Source organism: Microcaecilia unicolor, chromosome 3, assembly GCF_901765095.1.
Source record: "Microcaecilia unicolor chromosome 3, aMicUni1.1, whole genome shotgun sequence".
Taxonomy (NCBI): domain Eukaryota; kingdom Metazoa; phylum Chordata; class Amphibia; order Gymnophiona; family Siphonopidae; genus Microcaecilia; species Microcaecilia unicolor.
In genome coordinates, this window is record NC_044033.1 from 368204855 (window position 1) to 368225188 (window position 20334).

The 20334-nt window shown below is 43.2% G+C and overlaps 1 protein-coding gene across 1 annotated transcript; it reads left to right on the forward strand.

Moving 5' to 3' along the window:
• The first annotated feature begins 2681 nt into the window (after window positions 1-2681).
• On the forward strand, window positions 2682-16850 carry PKIB (cAMP-dependent protein kinase inhibitor beta). The gene is made up of 2 exons (XM_030195528.1): window positions 2682-2862; window positions 16130-16850. Exons 1-2 carry the CDS (start codon window positions 2715-2717, stop codon window positions 16213-16215), a joined length of 234 nt encoding a protein of 77 aa, XP_030051388.1. The 5' UTR covers window positions 2682-2714; the 3' UTR covers window positions 16216-16850.
• Window positions 16851-20334: the final 3484 nt, after the last annotated feature.

Sequence of the window (20334 nt, forward strand, 5' to 3'; positions counted from 1 at the left end):
CTCCATGGTTAATGCTCTTACTGGCAGAAACTTCCACCTAGGTTATTTGGGCCTATCCAGGACACCCCTTCTCCACACTGGTCCTGGCGGGGATGAAGAGAATCAAAGACCATGTGCTCTGTACAATTTTTGTTTTTACGCACTTCCCCTTAAAATGAGCAAAAGAAAAAGTGAGAAGCCCAGCCCCAAGGGAACATTTTCCCACATGCTAAACTCAGATCTACTGTGGCCTATTTTTATAGCTTTTCTTTATTTGTAGGTTGTGCACTAATGGTACATGCAAAAATTTCACAAGGGAGCATTTACCCCCTCTTATTTAGGAGGTACTTTATGCTTCAATGTAAACTCCATATTATCCAGTTAGAGCACGCTAATCAGAACACATTAGCTAGATAATGCTTCCACGCCCATTCTTCGCTTATGGTATGCCATCTGGAAAATATTTATTATCAATAGCTAGCGGTGTACCAAGGGCGGGGCGGTGGGGGCGGTCCACCCCGGATGCACGCTGCTGGAGGGGTGCAGAGAGCAGCCGCGTGCCTGTCAGCTCCGCTGGTTCCCTGCTCCCTCTGCCCCGGATCAGGTTACTTCCTGTTCCGGGGCAGAGGGAGCAGGGAGCCAGCGGAGCCGAGAGCCGCGCGGCTGCTCCCAGCAGCTAAGAATGCACCTGGGGGGGAGGGGTTGATGCACCGGGGGGGGGGGGGGGTCATTGCACTGGGGGGGGGGGGTGTGTCATGCTGCACCCGGGGGGGGGGGTGCGCATTGACGATCTGCCCCGGGTGGCAGCCGACCTAGGATCGTCACAGACAATAGCTATTGCATGATTTAGCACATATTAACAGACAAAATACCACAAAATGCTTTTGTAGTAAGCCTTAATTGCAAATTAGGAATGAACACCCTTCAGTAAAAGTGCCCCTATGTTACTATTCTATAAAAGAAAGCAGGCGGCTACTTTCCTTTATAGAACAGGTGTATTGTTATAGCATTTCCCCTGTAGAAGGCATTTACAAAGCTCACTTGTGACTTACAAGCATGCAAGCAAATTCTCAAAGGGAAACTTACAATTTTAAATAAAAATGAAGAGTTTTTAAAGGTTGATTAGTTTCACTTCTGTTATGTTTGGTGAAATCTAAAAGCAAATACTTTGTGAGCCCTCCAGGGACAGAAACGTTTCTACTGTACCTGATTGTATATCACTTTGATAGCTTTCAGACTTGCAGGCACTATATGATAAATTAAAATACAATAAAGAAAAAAGAAAATTTTCATGGTCAAAGAAATTGTGCTTTCATTTGGATAAGAATCAAACACCATTTCTAGTCTGTGCAACAATATTTTAAGTATATACTGTATATTCCAAAATTCAATGGCAGCAAGTGATTGAAAAACGTGTTTTTGGTGGGATTTTATCAATTAGAATTCGAGCTTCAAGTCATATTAAGTCATTTGGCCCGTAACTTCACTTAAAGGGCCCTAATGTAGCCCAACTTAATTTCACATGGTGATATTTAAGTTGCCATGGCCCTCTCCCAGCTCAGGCCCCCTCTCCTACTTCCAAGGTAGACCTCACCCCCTCAAAGGCCTACCTTTGCAATAATGGTGGTCCAGACAGGGTTATTTGGGCAGGAGCAATGCCCAGTTGCCGCTGCCCAGTCTGGCACTGGCCATAAAATGGCACCCCTAGTGAGAGTCTTGTGTGACTACCATTAGGGGTCATATTTCCATATAAGGAAACATGACCTCTAGCAGTAGTCATGCCATTTTGCTGTTGGTACCTGACTAGGCAATAGTGACTGGGTATGTGGATCACCAATGTTGCAAAGGTAGCTTTTTGAGGGTGCAAAGGCTACCTTGGAAGTGGGGAATGGATGGTGAAAGGTGGGTGGGGCTTAAGCTGGGAGGCTGGAAGCCAGGGGACCCTGTTCCGCCATTCCAGGAGCATTGGGCCTGGCTTTGCGGTCCAGTACTCCTGGGCTGCTGAAATAATGCCGCTTATGAGCTGACTCATAATTAGCATTACATCTTTAAAATAGGATTCAGCAATGTTTGGAACTGAGCTATCTCAGGTTAGTGAATCCCATGGGAAACCAAGGTGTAGTAAAAGGTGATCTTGTATCATACCTTTGATAACTTGCTCCTATTTTATAGAAATTGTAAACAGAAAAAATTAGCAAGTGATGTGATGGAATAGACCTGTCTGAAAAGTTCTGCATTTCATTTCTCTCTACAGCATTGGTTTTCACCCTTAAAAAAAAATCTAACAATAACCAACCCTACATTTTCCATTATGGTTGTGTGCAACTGCAGTGGAGTTTTAGACAGATTAAGCTATACACAAATCAGTACTCTGGGGTAAGGTTGTTTTTATTTCTCAGGTCCTAAAGCCAAAAAAAAAAGTCCCTGTAATTTCAGATTTTTTTTCATCAGCAAACAAAAAGGCAAAATAAATATTCTATCTAATTGAAATAAAAGGTCTTTAGTGCTCCTAGTAACAAGATACTAGAGTATCAGCTTTGGCAACATACTTTGGATGTGGCAGCACCTATGCTCTGGGCAGTAAAGCCCTGAAGGATTAGAAAAACAAATACTTGTTCTGGATCCAAGGTTCAAACTATCTTATTTCAGATTTTTTTTCAGATATAACTGTGGCGTCACAATTGTTATATTGTTTTTCCTATTTGCAGGTGTTGCTATGAGGACAGAGGTCAGAAATGACTGATGTGGAGCCTGTGGCCACAGATTTCGCATCTTCAGGAAGAGCTGGTCGCCGAAATGCCTTACCAGATATACTGGGTTCTCCAACCGAAGCTGAGACTTCAGAGTTGCCACCCAGACTAGCCGAACTTTCACTGTCTAAGGGTAAATCCATAACTCTTAACCTATATAGTCCAAGGAGGAAAGGGATCACTTCAGTGAAGGTTGACAAAATAGTTTGGATTAAATTCAGTCTATCTGAACTGGGAATTTTTGGTAATCAGAGTTGAATCTTTTCAAGTGAGGGATGATGAAGGTGATTATTTTAGGGGACTGAATGGGGATTGGGTCACTATGATTATGCCAGGGAGTGGGGGTGAGATGGTTTATAAATCTGTCCATATAACAGTGGGGTACACAATGCATTTGTTTGCTCGAGACCCATCTAAGGGTTAATTCTGCTCTGTCATCCAAATACCATAAGAATAACCAACCAGACAGGCCATTTCTGCAGCATTTCAGAGCAAGTCAGAGACAGAAAAAATCTGGTCGTGGTTGTGATTCAAAAATTGAACATCTAGCCATACGCTCCTTCCGGTTATATTTTTGGATAATGAACCCCAAAATAGATAGGTCTCATAATTAAGAAAATCATATCCAGTGCCAATTAGTACATTTACATGCATATATTTGCATGTTTAGTGCATGGAATAGCATAATAGTGGCTCTAAAATTAGGTAGGATAAGGCAGCTGCCTCAGGCTGAAAGAGCCTCCAAATCTGTGAAGAAGCAGCAGTCGACGGTAGAAGGGAAAGGCAGCATGGAATTTTGAGCCCTTGTGCCTGGGCCTCCTGAAAATCTATCTGTTCCACCTCTTCCAAAACAGGAAGTTTGCATCAGAGAGGGCAACACTGACTGACCTTAAGTGCATACTGGGAGTCTTAAGTTCCTGTGCTGCCTTTTATGTGTGAAAGCAGCATTGCGGCCAATGGAAAGGAAAAGAAGAGGAAAGATGTATCACTCGGAAGTGGGAGGAGTAGGGAGTGAGGAGTGATGCTGTACTGTACAGTGGGGAGCTAGAAGAGATAAAAAATATTCTGTATTGAGGGGAGGGGGCTGGAAGAGAAGGAAGAGAAGATGCTAAACACAAATGGTGGGCATAGAAAGAAAAGCAAGGCCAAATGCAGGATGGGGTTGGGAAGAGAAAAGGGGGAGATGCTGAATCTAGTGGGGGTGGGAGAGAAAAGGGATAGAGACTGGACCTGGAGGGGGAAGGGTGAAAAAGAAAACAAGGGGGAGATGTGGAACCTGGAGAAAGGAAGGAAGCAAGGACTGTACCTGGGGTTAGAGATTGGGAAGGTTATCAATAGAAATCAAACAAAATAAAACATGGAAAAGAAAATAAGTTGATACCTTTTTTATTGGACATACAGTAACTTAATACATTTCTTGATTAGCTTTCGAAGGTTGCCCTTCTTCGTCAGATCGGAAATAAGCAAATGTGCTAGCTGACAGTGTATATAAGTGAAAACATTCAAGCATTACTATGACAGTCTGACAGGGTGGGAGGATGGGGTTGGGTAGGAGGTATGCATGGGGACATCAAAGCATATCATTGATATTCTAACAGGATGGGTGTGGATAGGTGAGGGGTGGGGTGATCAACAGAGACATACAGCTTTATGGTTTATAATGGGCTAGTGTTCCCTCTGAGTTGCATGACAGTCCGCCACTAGCATTCCTTTAAGTGGTAGTGGTGTAGTGATATTTTAGTTTCAGTTGGAAAAGACAGGCAAATTCTTCAGGATTCCTATTGGATTTGCTCTTCCAAAATGAAACCATGCTATTCCTACACAACTCTCAGAGGTAGGAATTGTGCACCTTAGAGGGAGCACTGCTGGACACAGGAGAGAGAGATGGGAGGAGAGATGCTTGCTGGGTGGGGGAGAGGTTGGGGGTAAGGAGAGAGATCTAGAGTAAGAGGTGATATGCTGAGCACAGGGATAGAACTAGAGAGAAGGGAGAGATAGAGAGGGGAGATGCTCGTACAGGGGGAAGGAAGGAAGGAAGGAAGGAAGGAAAGAAAGAAAGAAAGAAAGAAAGAAAGAAAGAAAGAAAGAAAGAAAGAAAGAAAGAAAGAGGAGAGTTAATGAAAGGCTGAAAACTGCAAGATCGGGAGGCGGGGCTGGTGGTTGGGAGGCGGGGGTAGTGCTGGGCAGACTTATACGGTCTGTGCCAGAGCCGGTGGTGGGAAGCAGGACTGGTGGTTGGGAGGCAGGGATAGAGCTGGACAGACTTGTACGGTCTGTGCCAGAGCCGGTGGTTGGGAGGCAGGGCTGGTGGTTGGGAGGTGAGGATAGTGCTGGGCAGACTTATACGGTCTGTGCCCTGAAGAGCACAGGTACAAATCAAAGTAGGGTATACACAAAAAGCAGCAAATATGAGTTATCTTGTTGGGCAGACTGGATGGACCGTGCAGGTCTTTTTCTGCCATCATCTACTATGTTTAGATGCATTAAAAAGAGGGAGCTTAAAAACTAGATGGTGAGGAATGTGGCATACAGGACAGACAGTTACCCCATGGTGACAGCATAACATGCAGTTTATGAGAGTACATCAAATAAATAAATAAATCGGAAATGATGGGCAGTGCACCCCCTTCCACTTTCCTCCACCTGATCCCTTCTCCAACAACCATAAATCCTCAGTTCCATCCTTGACATCAGTGAATTCTCCAATCCCTTCCCCAACTTCAACCCCAGCCCATGACATCCATAAACCCCCTCAATTGCATCCCATACATCAAACTTCTCTCCCGATCTTCTCCCCACCATCAAGCCCAATCCTCAACATCAACATTCTACCCTCTACCCTTACCCTCCCTCACCCCCTGGCTCCCTTGGGTCTTACATTGATAGTTCAGAGGGTTCCATGTGGCAGCTTTCACCTTCCAATGCCACTTGGGGCAGCACCATCATCCAAAGTGGCATCCCTAGCAATATTCTAAATCTTTGAATATGTTAGCTATTTACAAACATTGAGCTATCACTTACCTTAAATCTGTTAGCATTAGGCAGACCAAGACAGCTTGGATAATAAAGCTTACTGTCTAGCTAAGAAACTTTTTTATGTGTAACCCTATGGGTTAAATTTTAAAAGATTAACTGGCCCCTTCTAGATCTGGTGTAGAGGCAGTGAGCAGTGTAGTGAAACTGAGTAGTCTGTGTGCATGGGCTGAGTGTTCCGCATGCTGATGAACTCTCAGGAGAGTGACAAACAGCTCAGGCTGGCAGTTGGGAGGGAGCTGTATTGGTGAGAACATGTTACTAGGAAAAGACTGGAAGAAAGTTGATGCTGGAGATCATCACCTGAAAGAAAGGGCGCCCACCGTTCAAGAGAGCCAGAGAGAAAACAAAAAGAACAGCTAAGAGACTGAAACTATTAAAAAAGTGCACATAAGAGAAAATAGTAAAGGAAACCTGAACAATAAATGAGAGAACTAAAAGAAAAAAAAAAAAGAGTAGGGAGAACTTACCTGTTGAGATCCTTGAAGGTCTCCAGAAATCTGAAAGATAGGAGAAATGAAACTTTAAAGAATCTAGTGTTTTCAAAATTGAATGTGCTTAAATGATTTATGTAACTAATAGTTAAACTCACTTGAAAATGCTCTCAATGTTTCTAGAGACTAAACTGATTTGTGTTGCAAATCTGTAATTGAAATACATATGTTGAATTTGCAAGTTGGTAAAATTTCATTAACATTTAAATATAATTCAAATAATTAAAAAAATATTATCTTTTTATTGTTAAACTCCTTGGTTGGCATTGAGTCATTTTGGGGAAACACTCAGGCTCATTTTCGAAAGAGAAGGACGTCCATCTTTCGACACAAATCGGAAGATGGGCGTCCTTCTCACAGGGTCGCCCAAATCGGTATAATCGAAAGCTGATTTTGGGCATCCCCAACTGCTTTACGTCGCGGGGATGACCAAAGTTCACAGGGGCGTGTCAGAGGCGTAGCGAAGTAAAAGATAATTACAGCAGTAAAAATATGCAAATAACAATAGAAATTATGGCACAGTATGCTACAATGTTAACACAATATGCAATAAAACATTAATGTAAGAAAACATGGAACATATAGATGGATAAGAGAGAGTAACAGGACTAAGAAAATAAGGGGATTAATTTATACTATTACCATTTATACCATTAAACAAGGGAGCAGAAGTTGGTCCAGATGATGAATTAGTAATTCAGCAGGTGATTGATTTTGAGAGCTTGGGAACCAGATGATTGGTCCTCAACCATGAGGAGATAACATCCAAATAATGTTGTAACTATGAGAAATCAAGAGAAAAGGGGTGAACAGAGGTTGTTAAAAGAATAGTGTCATCATAATAATAGGCTGAGATACTATCCACCTTATTTTCGAAAGAGAAAGACGCCCATATTTCGACCCAAATCGGGAGATGGGCGTCTTTCTCCCGTGGTGGCCAAATCAGTATAATCGAAAGCCGATTTTGGGCGTCTTCAACAGCAATCTGTTGCGGAAACGGCCAAAGTTGACGGGGGCATGTCGGAGTTGTGGTGAAGGCGGGACTGGGGCATGTTTATTGGCTGAGAAGAGATGGGCGTCCTCAGCCGATAATCGAAAAAAGAAAGGCGTTTTTAGTGAGAATTTGGGTCACTTTTTTTGGATCCTTTTTTTTCACGAACAAGTCCCCAAAAAGTGCCCCAACTGCTCAGATAACCACCGGAGGGAATCGGGGATGACCTCCCCTGACTCCCCCAGTGGTCACTAACCCCCTCCCACCAAAAAAAAAAGAACTTGAAAAACGTTTTTTTCCAGCCTGTATGCCAGCCTCAAATTTCATACCCAGCTCCATCACAGCAGTATGCAGGTCCCTGGAGCAGTTGTTAGTGGGTGCAGTGGACTTCAGGCAGGTGGACCCAGGCCCATCCCCCCCACCTGTCACACTTGTGGTGGTAAATGGGAGCGCTCCAAACCGCCCCTAAAACCCACTGTACCCACGTCTAGGTGCCCCCCTTCAGCCATAAGTGCTATGGTAATGGTGTAGAGTTGTGGGGAGTGGGTTTGGGGGGATTTGGGGGGCTCAGCACCCAAGGGAAGGGAGCTATGGACTTCAGAGGTAGTTAACTTTTTTTTAATTGTTACAAGTGCCCCCTAGGGTGCCCGGTTGGTGTCCTGGCATGTGAGGGGGACCAGTGCACTACGAATCCTAGCCCCTCTCACGACCCAATGCCTTGGATTTGGTCGTTTTTGAGCTGGGCACCTTCGGTTTCCATTATCGCTGAAAAACGATACCGCCCAGCTCAAATCCGCACAAATCCGAAGCATTTGGCTGGCACAAACCGTATTATCGGAAAAAAGATGGACGCCCATTTTTTTCGAAAATACGGTTTGTCCCGCCCCTTCACGTACCCGTTCTTGGAGATAGATGCCCATGGAGATGGGCGTTCACGTTCGATTATGCCCCTCCATGAGACCGAACAAATGAAGTGTTCTTAGAAATATCTTAGAAAGATATTGAAGAGGGGGATAGAATTGAACCCTGAGGGACACCACAGTAAAGAGGAAATGATAAGGACTGAGAAGTTATAGTAGAGACCATAAATGAATGATTGTGTAAGAAGGAAAAGAACCATTTAAGTACTGTGCCAGTGCAATATGTAGCTCTTAACCACATAAGATGAGTTACATAAAGATAGAACTGCTTTTTATGCAGTTAACCGTGCCAAATCTGCCCCAGAATGTCCACAAGTTAGCAGGAATCAGCTAGATGCTAATCATGGATTTTCAGTAGCACCAATCAGTTAGTGCTGCTGAATATTTGTGGTTAGCCCTGGACAAGTGATTTAGACTACTTTAACTATTGGCAGATTAAATTTTCTGTCTGTCTCTTCTTCTGCCATCTATCCTTTCTCAGAATTGTTCTTGAAGAGCCTTGTCCCAGACCTCTAGGTTTCTAATTTTTCATGCTAAATACTAGTCAGGAGACTGGTAGACTCCCTGGTATAGAAGGAGTCTCTAATTTGCCTGAATTAAAAAAAAAAACCCAAAACAACACCCCCCCCCCTCAACCTTCACTTGACACTTCTAACACTAGCGTAACCCTAGTGGCGCTTTAGAGATGTCAAGTAGTAGTAGTAGAACATCTCAGAAAGAAGGTTACCTGGGAGCTTTCTTCTCTATATAGTTTAAGGGGACTGCTTCAAACAGATCCTTTGAAAGTTAACACAGTAATCAGATTGCCTTAGTATTCATATAAAATTAAATCACTGCCTCTCTACTGCAGGAGAGAACACCTTTTGTCCATTTCTCCTTTTCTTCTGTGCCAGAGCTGGTGGTGGGAGGCGGGGCTGATGGTTGGGAGGCAGGGATAGTGCTGGGCAGACTTATACGGTCTGTGCCAGAGCTGGTGGTGGGAGGCGGGGCTGGTGGTTGGGGGGCGGGGATAGTGCTGGGCAGACTTATACGGTCTGTGCCAGAACTGGTGGTTGGGAGGCAGGGAGGGTGGTTGGGGGGCAGGGATAGTGCTGGGCAGACTTATACAGTCTGTGCCAGAGCTAGTGGTGGGAGGCGGGGCTGGTGGTTGGGAGGCGTGGATAGTGCTGGGAAGACTTATACGGTCTGTGCCCTGAAAAAGGACAGGTACAAATCAAGGTAAGGTATACACAAAAAGTGGCACATATGAGTTTATCTTGTTGGGCAGACTGGATGGACTGTGCAGGTCTTTTTCTGCCGTCATCTACTATGTTACTATGTTACTTGACACTTCTATTTCCAATATTTATCAACCTATTTCTATTACATAAAATGGGACTCTATGCTATAGTAACCCAATTGTTGATAACTTTCCCCCTTAGTCTTGTGGATCATGAGTTACTTCTCTGGAAGTTGCATGATGTGGGATTGCATTGATTTCTATACAGTATACAGCAAGATTTTTTGGGTTAGTTTTAATGCACAACATCACAATCTGTTGAGATGAATTGTAGAATACCACAAGGCACTATTTCTTTCACCTACTCTTGCCTCTCTGATCAAATATGTGGGTATTAGTTATGTCGATCCTAAACAACCAGACCTTACTCCTTTGAATGATTGTCTAGCTACGATTTCTCAGTGGATCACAGAAAACAAATTACATCTTAATCCTAGTACATCTGGTGCTATTTGTGTTACTGGGTGGTACCCCACCCCAATTCAGACCCCATCATCAATGGTCATCAGCTTAGTCTCACTAGCTCTTTGAAGGTGCTAGGGTGCTTTTTAAAAAAATATTGACTTCTATGGTTCATGCTTTCATTTCACATTTTGACTATTGTAATTCTTTATATAATGGTATTATGTAAACTTTACTGAAGAGATTGGATCTTATTCAAAACAGCAATTTGGCTGATTTTTTCCTGCCCACTATTATGAACATGTTACACCATTGTTTATTTAAAGCCATTGGTTACCTTTAGAATCCATATTAAACTGCTTTTTTTTGTTGATAAAGCTCTTGGAACTGGATTTCCACAAATACTATTTAAGGGTTTGATACCCTATACACCTAGTCACTCTATGGTTGAAGCATGATCGAATGATTATTCCATCAACTGCTCATGCTAGACTGGAGGACACACACAACTCTTCATTTTATATCTTGGCTTTGTTTCTTTGGAATGCTATTCTTAATAAGATATGACTTGATAGCTCATTTTTTAAGTTTAAGGAAATTCTTAACAGTGGCATAGCCACGGGGAGGGGGGGCTTGCTGTCCTCTGCTACTGTTATCCATTTTCCTTTTCTCGACCCCACCTCCCAGTGTCTGGTGTCACTATCTTCATTCCTTTTTTCCTCCCTCCTCCCCTCCTCCTTGTGGGTCTGGCATCTCTCTCTCTACCCACTGCCCCCCCTCGGTCTTCCAGAGTCCCGACAGGTGACTTGTAGAGACAGTGAAACAGATTTCTTGTGGCTGGTCCTGCCAGGGCCTTTCCTCTGTCACTTCTGTCCACAGGAAGTTACATCACAGGAGGCAGGATGTGATAGAGGAAAGGCACAGGCAGAACCAGCCACAGGAAGTCTGTTTCGTTGCCTCTGACGGTCACCCGCTGGGACTCTGGAGGGGGGCTGAGAAAGATGCTGGATCTGCATGGGGGAGAGGGGAAGCAGCAGCAGCAGCAGCAGAGAGATAATGGGTGGGGGGGGTTGTTGGGTGGGAAGAAGCAAAAGCAACAAAACGCCCAACCCACATGTGGTGAGTAGCAGAAGCAGATCTCTTTGGCTAGTGGGGCTTTAGCATCCCCGCTAACAAAGGTATGATTTTTTAGCATGGTGGCGGGGGGGGGGGGGGGGGGGGGGGTAAGAGCAGGGAGAAAATGCATGGCCCCTCAGTCCACCCCTAGGGCCCCCCCCCCCAAAAAAAATGAACTGCTGGCTACACCCCTGATTCTTAAGACTTATTAATTTCATTGTGGTGTTTGGTTCCTATGGGGTTGCATAGTGATGGAGACACAGTAGTTTTATATGCATATTTTACTGAGTTTCCTTATGTTTTTCTATATTTATTTTTTATTGTTTGGTATTATAGTTGATGTTAACCGCTTTGATATTATTGTTGAAGTGTGGTATAAAAAGTATTGAATAAACATGAACATTTACATTGTTGCCTTTTCCTAGGTAAGGCTCTTATGCGAATTTTGGGAGCTAATGCTGTTATACCTGGTACTGGAGAGAATTTATGTTGCTGTTACTCAAGTGATACCAGAGTAATAATTTTATTTTTGTGTAGTGCATTCTATGAGGAAATGTTCTAGATAACCACTGATGGATGGGGGATGCTTCAGTGGATGTAAAATATATGTTTACGTTTTTTTAATTAAAAAATTGAATGACACAACTCCATAAAAAGTAATACAAGAAAAATAAAGAAATAAAATAATAATAAGAAAAATATATACAGCAACTATGGCAGAAATCTTAAAAAATATATATCTATAACTCACATTAAATGGAACATATGTTTATATTTAACATCATGACACTCCAGTGTGCAGGGCCATGGCTGAGTATTTTTTTTTTTATATTAGAACTCCAGTCTGTATAATTTAACTGCTACAGTATTTGTTGAGTATAACCAGAGATTGTAGAGTTTTCCTGTTTGGGGCTCTTCTACTAAAGAGCATTAAGTTTTGGGTATAGCAAAAGTATCCTGCTTCCAACAGTGGTCAACCCAGGTCACAAGTACCTGGCAAAAACCCAAACAGCAGCAGCATTCCATGCTACCAATCCCAGGACAAGCGGTGGCTTCCCCATGTCTGTCTCAATTACAGACTATGGACTTTTTCTCCAGGAACTTGTCCAAACCTTTTAAAACCTAGATATGCTAAATGTTTTTACCACATTCTCCGGCAGCGAGTTCCAGAACTTAAGTATTCTTTGAGTGAAAAAATATTTCCTCATAATGTCTTAAACGTATTTCCACGTAATTTCATTGAGTGTCCCCTGGTCTTTGTACTTTTTGAAAGAGTGAAAAATTGATTCACTTCTACCTGTTGTACACCACTCAAGATTTTATAGACCTCAATCATATCCCCTCTCAGCCATCTCTGAAGAGCCCTAACCTCTTTAGCCCTTCCTCATATGGGATGAGTTCCATCCCTTTTATCATTTTGGTCAATCTTCTTTGAACCTTTTTTAATTCCGCTATATCTTTTCTTGAGATACGGCGACCAGAATTGAATGCAATACTTAAGGTGAGGTCACACCATAGAGTGATACAGAGGCAATATAATATTCTTGGTAAATATAACAGGCTAACTGACATTCTTCCATTCCCACTTTCCACCTATGCCATGCCCCATAATATGTGTCATTTAACGTGCAACAGGCAAATTACTGCAAAACTGTTCTGCCCTTTCATTGGGTGATTGGCATGCAGTTTAAACCAGAGTACAGACCATCACTATGAGAAGACTCAGAACTCTTAAACCAAAATCTACTTTAATGCAGTAATCAAACAAGGAAAAAAAAACCTTACAGTTCAGATGTGTTGGACAAGAGTTTTTGTCTTGCCAACTGGGGGTCTGTTCTCTACCAGCTCTCTCTCCCTCTCAAGCAACAGAGACTGATTTTCAGTCACACACTGAAGCTGTTTATACTTTATACTGGTGAAATCTTGATAGAGTCACAGTAGTTTGAAAGGATCATATGACAGAATACAGCATAGGCAGTTTCAGTTCACAGGAGATATGCTGCAGACTAACCAGCTTAATTTTGAAAGAGATCGCCACCCATCTTCCGACACAAATCAGGAGATGGGCGTCGATCTCCTGAATCCGGCCAAATCGGCATAATCGAAAGCCAATTTTGGGCAGCTTCAACTGCATTGCGTCGCGGGGCCGGCGAAAGTTCTAAGGGGGTGTGTCGGCATGGTAGCGAAGGTGGGATGGGGCGGGACGGGGGCATGCGTTGAGATGGCCGGCTTCGACAGATAATGGAAAAAAGAAAGCCGGCCGTCACAAGAATTTGGTCCGCTTTATTTGAACCCTTTTTTTTCAGGTCCAAGTCCCTAAAAAGGGCCCCAACTGACCAGATGACCACCAAAGGGAATCAGGGATGACCTCCCCTGACTTCCCCCAGTGGTCACTAACCCCCTCTCACCCTCAAATCAACAACTTTAAAAACTTTTTTTTGCCAACTTGTATGCCAGCCTCAAATGTCATACCCAGCTCCCTGACAGCAATATGCAGGTCCCTGGAGCAGTTTGTAGTGGGTGCAATGCACTTCAGGCAGGTGGACCCAGGCCCATTCACCCTACCTGTTCCACTTGTGGTGGTAAATGGGAGTCCTCCAAAAAACCCCAAAACCCACTGTATCCACATGTAGGTGCCCCCCTTCAGCCCTTAGGGCTATGGTAATGCTGTAGAGTTATGGCCAGTGGGTTTGGGGGGGGGGGATGGGGGGCTCAGCACCCAAGGGAAGGGTGCTATGCATCTGGAAGCTAATTGTTTTATTTTTTAAATTTTTTAGAAGTGCCCCCTAGGGTGCCCAGTTGGTGTCCTGGCATGTCAGGGGGGGGGGGGGGCAGTGCACTAGAAATGCTGGCTCCTCCCACGCCCAAATGCATTACATTTCGCCGGGTTTGAGATGGCTGGCCCTGGTTTCCATTATGGCTGAAAATCGGAGTCGGCCATCTCATCTAACCCCGGCGAGCGATTTGGCCGGCGCCAAGCGTATTTCGAAAATATGCTTGGCTCCGCCCCTTCACAGAGCCGGCTCGAAGATGGCTGCACATTGATTTGGCCGGTGCCATTCGAGTATGCCCCTCCACATCTCCAGACTTGATGGGGGGCAACTTGCCCAGCAAGCTTAGAGAATAAGGCAAGCCAATAGAGTTTCTATTAAGACACAGGAAACCAGGCATGTGCTTTGAAAGAGGGATCTGTAGTCTTATTATATATCCTATCATTTGCCCCAATGCAAGTGACGGGGGGGGGGGCAGAATAAATACCCTTAATGCAGTTGTGTAGTAGTCTATTCCTGCACTTTAACCATATATTAAATGTTTAATGCCCTTTAATAGAAGGTCCCCATGTCTTTTCTGGGGGGAAGCTGCTTGACCAGTGTTCTGGGGGGTGGGGTGAAATTCCTTCCCACCTCACTCCTTGACTAGAACTCTGAGGGGGCTTTCTGCTTTCGGTGCCTTGGTGGGGTCACTATCTCATACCTCACGGATTGTTTTGAACCAGCCCTGTGTCACAATACATATGAGATTCATTATTAGAGTGTTAGTTATTGCTACTTATACATTAAATTGAGATTTAAGAAAAAACAAAACCAAAAGACAAAACCCCACAAAAACATTAATTCCAGGCCTTTCAGTATGTGTCTGTTTTCTTCCTGCATGACAGTCATGTCATTCTATTCCAGTTGCAACATCTGGACCAAAAATCAATCAGACGCATCCTGAAAAAATTAAATATTGAATGCATCAAACTGTGTATATAAATCAATTAATTCTCCTCCAAGGAAGTTAATGTGAATAATGAGGCATGGATGAAATGCTGAGTTTATCACGTACAAAAATTGATTCCATTCTTTCAGCACCCACAGTAAAATAAATGTTAATAGCAACAGTGCCACATTCCTCCTTCATGCTTATATAAATCATTACCTAAAAAGAGCACCATGTACCATCTGAAATAGTCATGCTACTCAGCCTTGGTTAGTTGATTAGACAGTTCAGCAGAAAATTTAGTTTCAATTTGCCACAGGGTACTATTTTTTGTGAAAATATAGTTGCAGTAAACAGGGGCGTTTCTACCCAAAGCGCATGTAACATGGCCGAACCCACAGGCCTCAAACATTTTTGGGAATTAATGAGGGTATTTGAGTAGCTCAAGCTAAAGGGAACAGAAAAAGGAGGGAGGGGAGGAGGAAGTGAGAAGGGGCAATGCAGTGTTTCTAGACTTAAAATATAGGGATTTGACTCTGAGGTAGCAGATGTGTGAGGAATAATTTGATTGGTCAAAAATGGAGGGTAGGTGGAGTTTTGGAGGAATGCTGTGTGGGACTTTTTTGGGCAGGAAGGAAGGATTTTGTTTTTAGTTTGTGGGTGGACAAGAGGCAATGGGAAGCTGAACTCTGTGGGGGGGGGGGGGGGGGGGGGGGGGGAGGAGGAGTCAGTTCCCAGTCACAGCTGCAACCGAAGGCCTTGTCCTGAATGTATGAGGCATTGGGCATTATTGGGAAAATGATGGATTACAATGATGGTTTAGTGAGACCAGATATAAGTTGTTGGGTACTCGTGCCTATCACTGTCATTAGTTGGGGGGGGGGGGGGGGGGGGGGTTGGCACGACCATGTGACGCCATGGTTTGGACATTTATAATAATAATATCTGAAGATCTCTGGTTTCTTGCAAAGTGACTAGTTTGTCACTCCCTGGCTGGAACATGGTGGGAATTGGGATGTTGTTGTTTTGGGGAATGAATTTTCCATTGTATTTCATGATGACTTATTTAATAAAGCTGTGGCCAATGTCTTTCTATGTTTTTCTCTTTACTATTTTATTCATTAGTATTTGGGGTATGTGTTTTCAAGGAGGTTGTGTGTGTGCCCATGTTATGCATGTTTTTATTTTCTTGGTTATTGAGTCCTGGGATATTTTACAAATATTCACTTCAGAAACATACATGCTGGTGCCTGTGGAATGGATGAACAGGTGGAATGACACGAAAACTTCTGATTACAAAGGGAATATTAATGTTGCTAGTGCTACCATCAGGTAGTCAGAAACTGAGGAAGATAAACCCATATTAGAAAGGCATTACAAGTTACTCAAAGCTGAAAAGTAGCCAGGTGAAAGAAAAACTGGACCTGTTGCCTTATCCTGGAAATATTCTGTATTTGTTTTAGATGGAGGAGCAGAAGGTGGAGAGAAATCATCCTCGGAAACCCCTGTGGAAGATAAAGTGGTGCAGGCGAAGAATGGAAAGAGCTAATGTCCCAGTGACTGGTGGCTTTATTTACTCAAAAGGACCGGCATTGCAGTGTACTGCTTTCCATAAATCCTGAGATCCAACTAGGAACTGTAGTGCTACAAGCAGGACTATGCAACACGGTCAAATCCAGATATGCTGTAGCACACCACTAGATTTGATTTAAGAATGGCTTTCTAAGCTAGTCTGACAAAATGTAGGCTCTTCACCACTCACAGCCCAGGAAAGGCCTAAGGAATTGATAGGAATGCTTTTTGTTCTTTTAATTTCTACTGGCTACACTGCTAACAACCAAACAGTCTTGTAGAGACCAACAAATTAACATGAACAATTCTGCAAAATACAGTATCAGCTGGAATACAAATTATGTGTTCACACTGTAATGTTTCTGTGTGTGTATGATTGGAGCACCATATGGCCAGTTCCATTGTTGTTTCCTGAAACTCACACAAATTGCAGTTTAACCAGGGGATATTCCTGCACACTCATCATGTCTCTTTTTAGACCTGTCTTCTGCTCAGAGATTCCTTATGCCATTTGTGTGTGTGTGTCTTTGAATAAAAGTAGACATGTTTGTTAAACGATTTACATTTTATTTGATATAAACAAGGAAATTAAACTGAAATAAAAAAATTTTTGCATAGTGGTCGTAGTATTAATTATTTTTCAGTCAATACTTACAATTAATCGGAAGTGATAAAGAGGCGTATTTTCAAAGCACTTAGACTTACAAAGTTGCATAGTAACCCACTGAACTTTGTAAGTCTAAGCACTTTGAAAATGAGCCCCATAATGGTTCACATTTTCGAAGCATATGGATGTCTCAAATGGCCAAAATGGACATCCATGTGCTAGAAACATCCAAATTCTGATTTCGCAAAGGCAGAATATGGACATCCAACACTGCAGTACATCCAAATAGCAAGGTTGGGGCTACAGAGGGCCTGAAATCTGGATGTCCAACCACAGCTACCAAAGGGATTAGAAATGTCTATGGCTAAAAAGGACATCCTTATTTAGACCTGCTTAGATTACAGAAAGGTGCTCTGATTGAGCAGATGTCCACTGGAGGGATTAAAGCATGACACCTCTTTAATCCCCTAGTGGTGCCTGTCCCCCACCCTCTCCCCTGAAAGTAAAGCCAGAAGGGAATAGGCTGTATGTCAGCTTCTGGTATTATGGGCATTCTTAGCACAGCAGGAAGCAGGTCTGAGGAGCAGCCTAGTACAGTCCTGCCAAGTCTCCCGCTTTTGAAGGTAATCTCCAGCACTCCTGCTGGGGAGCCGGGATGTCCCGCTGAGCTGCTTCTCCTTCCAGAAGCAGCAGGAGACACCTTAATAAAATGTCATCTGCTGCTGCTGCAGGACCAGTCTTGCGATAAGATCTGTGGGACTGGTCCAGCGGCAGCAGGAGATAACGTTTTATTAAGGCGCTGGAAGGGGAAGCAGCTGCTGATGCCACTGGCTGCCATCAGAGTGTGCTAAGGGTGAAGTTGTGGATGGGGCTGAGCAGGGCAGAGTGGAGCTGTGGGCAGGGTTGGGTAGAGCTATGGGTGGGCTGGGGGCATGTCTGAAATCTCTTGCTCATAAGGCTGGCCCCCTTGGAAGTTCTGCTAGTGGTTAGTGCAGTGGACTGTAAACTAAGGGACCTAGGTTCAAATCCCACTTCAACTTTTTTTTTTAATTGTGAGCCCTCCAGAAACAGAAAAATACCTACTGTACCTAACTGTATAAGCCACCTGCAAGTCTGAAGGCTTTTGAAGTGGTGTATATTAAGGTACAGTAGTTTTTTTCTGTTCCTGAAGGGCTCACATTTACAAAGACAAAGAGTTAAAGTCAGATTTGAACCTGGGCCTTTGGTTTACAGTCCACTGTACTAACCACTAGGCTGACCCTCTGGTCTGCAGGGATGTCTGTGTGACCATTTTCTAAGAATGCTGCTATACAGACATCCATGTCCATTGTTTTCCCCCATTCAAAATTTGGCCGTTTCAATTTGTAAAATGGATGTTCATGCTAGATGTTTCCAGGCTGTATCCTGTCTGAAAATACACGTGAGATGAATGTCCATTTAGGACTTTCTGATTTGGACGTCCCTATTCTGACTTGCATGTCCTTTCCAAAATGCTCCTCAATATCATCTTAAAACAAAAGGGCTTTGTACTCTTGTGTTTTTGAGACATTTTAATAGTTCCAATAGGAAGTAATGCAAAATAATTCACTCAACTGCAAGTTTTAGAGGCACAAGGGATTGGACTCGACACGGCTGTGTTTCAGCATTGATGCCTGCATCAGGAATTGTACAATCCAATGAAGGTGCCACACAGATATTGTCGTGAGCTTCTATTTGCAGTTATCCAAACCACAAAGGTCCAATTTGAATGCCATTTACTGAATCTAGTCTTAAGCGTCTAATGCTCTTTAGTTGAAGGGCTCCTAAATACAGTTTTCTTAGGGTGCACAGCAGTGGTATAGCGTGTAAATGGAAGGGGGCGTTCACATGGGCGGAGCATTATGGGGTGTTCGCAGGGCTGCTACTTACGCACGCAGCTTACAGAATAATGTAAGCTACACGTACCTTTGCTGCATTTAGGGGCCCTTTTACAAAGCGGACTTACCATACACCAATCTGGAGCTACCACTGGCCCATCAGTTCCAGCCATAGTGTGCGCCATTTCCCGCGCTAGGGAAAATAGCACCCTACTTTTTTAGCACAGCAGTTACCTGGCGGTAACCTGGTTGTGTCACATGCTATCCAGTTACCACAAGATTAGTGTGGGAGCCCTTACTGCCACCTCAATGGGTGGCATTAAGTGCTCCCCCACCCCCGGATGGCCATGTGGTAAATGAAATGTTAGTAACACAAACAGAGAGAAAAATAACCGTGGCTCTAAAAAAATCAAATTAGACAAAAATGTTGAAGAGTCCAGTATTGATGTAAGATATATATTACTAATCTTAGTAACATGAGGAAAAGACGAGCACATAGCTAACTACTACTACTACTACTACTTATCATTTCTATAGCGCTACTAGCCGTACGCAGCGCTGTACACTTGAACATGAAGAGAAAGTCCCTGCTCGACAGAGCTTACAATCTAATTAGGACAGACAAACAGGACAAACAAGAGATAAGGGATAAAATAAGGGTTCTGAACAAGTGAATAAGGGTTATGTAAGCCCCTCCCCCTCTCCTGGGTTAAGCTAGGTGTACCAATGTGTTGTGGTTCAGTTTGTTTGAAGTAGTCAGGACCGAGTACCACGAACACCTTACCCAGAAGGGGAGAGAAGATACAAATAAAACTAGAGAAATGGAGCTGATTTTAAGGTTTTTATTATTTAGGACAATTATTAACCCAACATTTCAATAAATTATAACATATACACTAAATGATATTTCACTACTTGTTCTCTAGGCTTAAAATTGTAAAAGTCACTTAAGCTACTTTGTTTCCATTTCTCAATGCAATTTTGTTTCTATTAACAACTCTTAACCTTTTCCAGAATAAACACTGTGACTGTTAACATATCAGTTAAATATCAGGTAAGTATTTCTTCTTTTTCTTTCCTCTTTAATGGTGAGGCAGATGTCACTTAGCTGTAGAGCACTTTGCCTCTTTGTCGGTGTAGGTAAGTCTTTTTTGCATGGGGGCCCAGAACCTCTTCAACCGACAGCTCCTTAGGATCCTTTTCTTCTCCCTAAACCTTCCCTTAATAAAATAAATAGGAGGCAATACCCTCTCTCCCTAACCTTTTGTTGTTGTCCTTCTTTGCGTGACTTGAAATTTTATTCTATCAAGACTGTGGCCACTTGCTAATAACAAAATGAAATTCATTTAAAGCACCCTTGCTAGCAAATCCTAGTTTCACTTAGTGGCCCTGTTCTCACAGAAGCAGGTCTGAAGCGCATTCCCACTTTTTCTGCTGCAGCATTCACTCTCTACATTCCTGCTCCCATAACATTTTATAACAGTCCAAACTACTTTTCCCATGCACAGACACAGCAGCCCTGGTGTAGCCTTTAAATACACCTGAGACCAGTTTTAGGTCTATACAGTTAATTCCCCACCAATTTACATTCAATCCCTCCTATTATTCTTATTCTGTCACCCCTCAGACAAGC

Coding starts and splice junctions, on each gene's coding strand:
- PKIB (XM_030195528.1), top strand. CDS start 2,715: ATGACTGATGTGGAGCCTGTGGCCACAGATTTCGCATCTTCAGGAAGA. Junction 2,863..16,129: donor CGAACTTTCACTGTCTAAGG/GTAAATCCATAA, acceptor TATTTGTTTTAG/ATGGAGGAGCAGAAGGTGGA.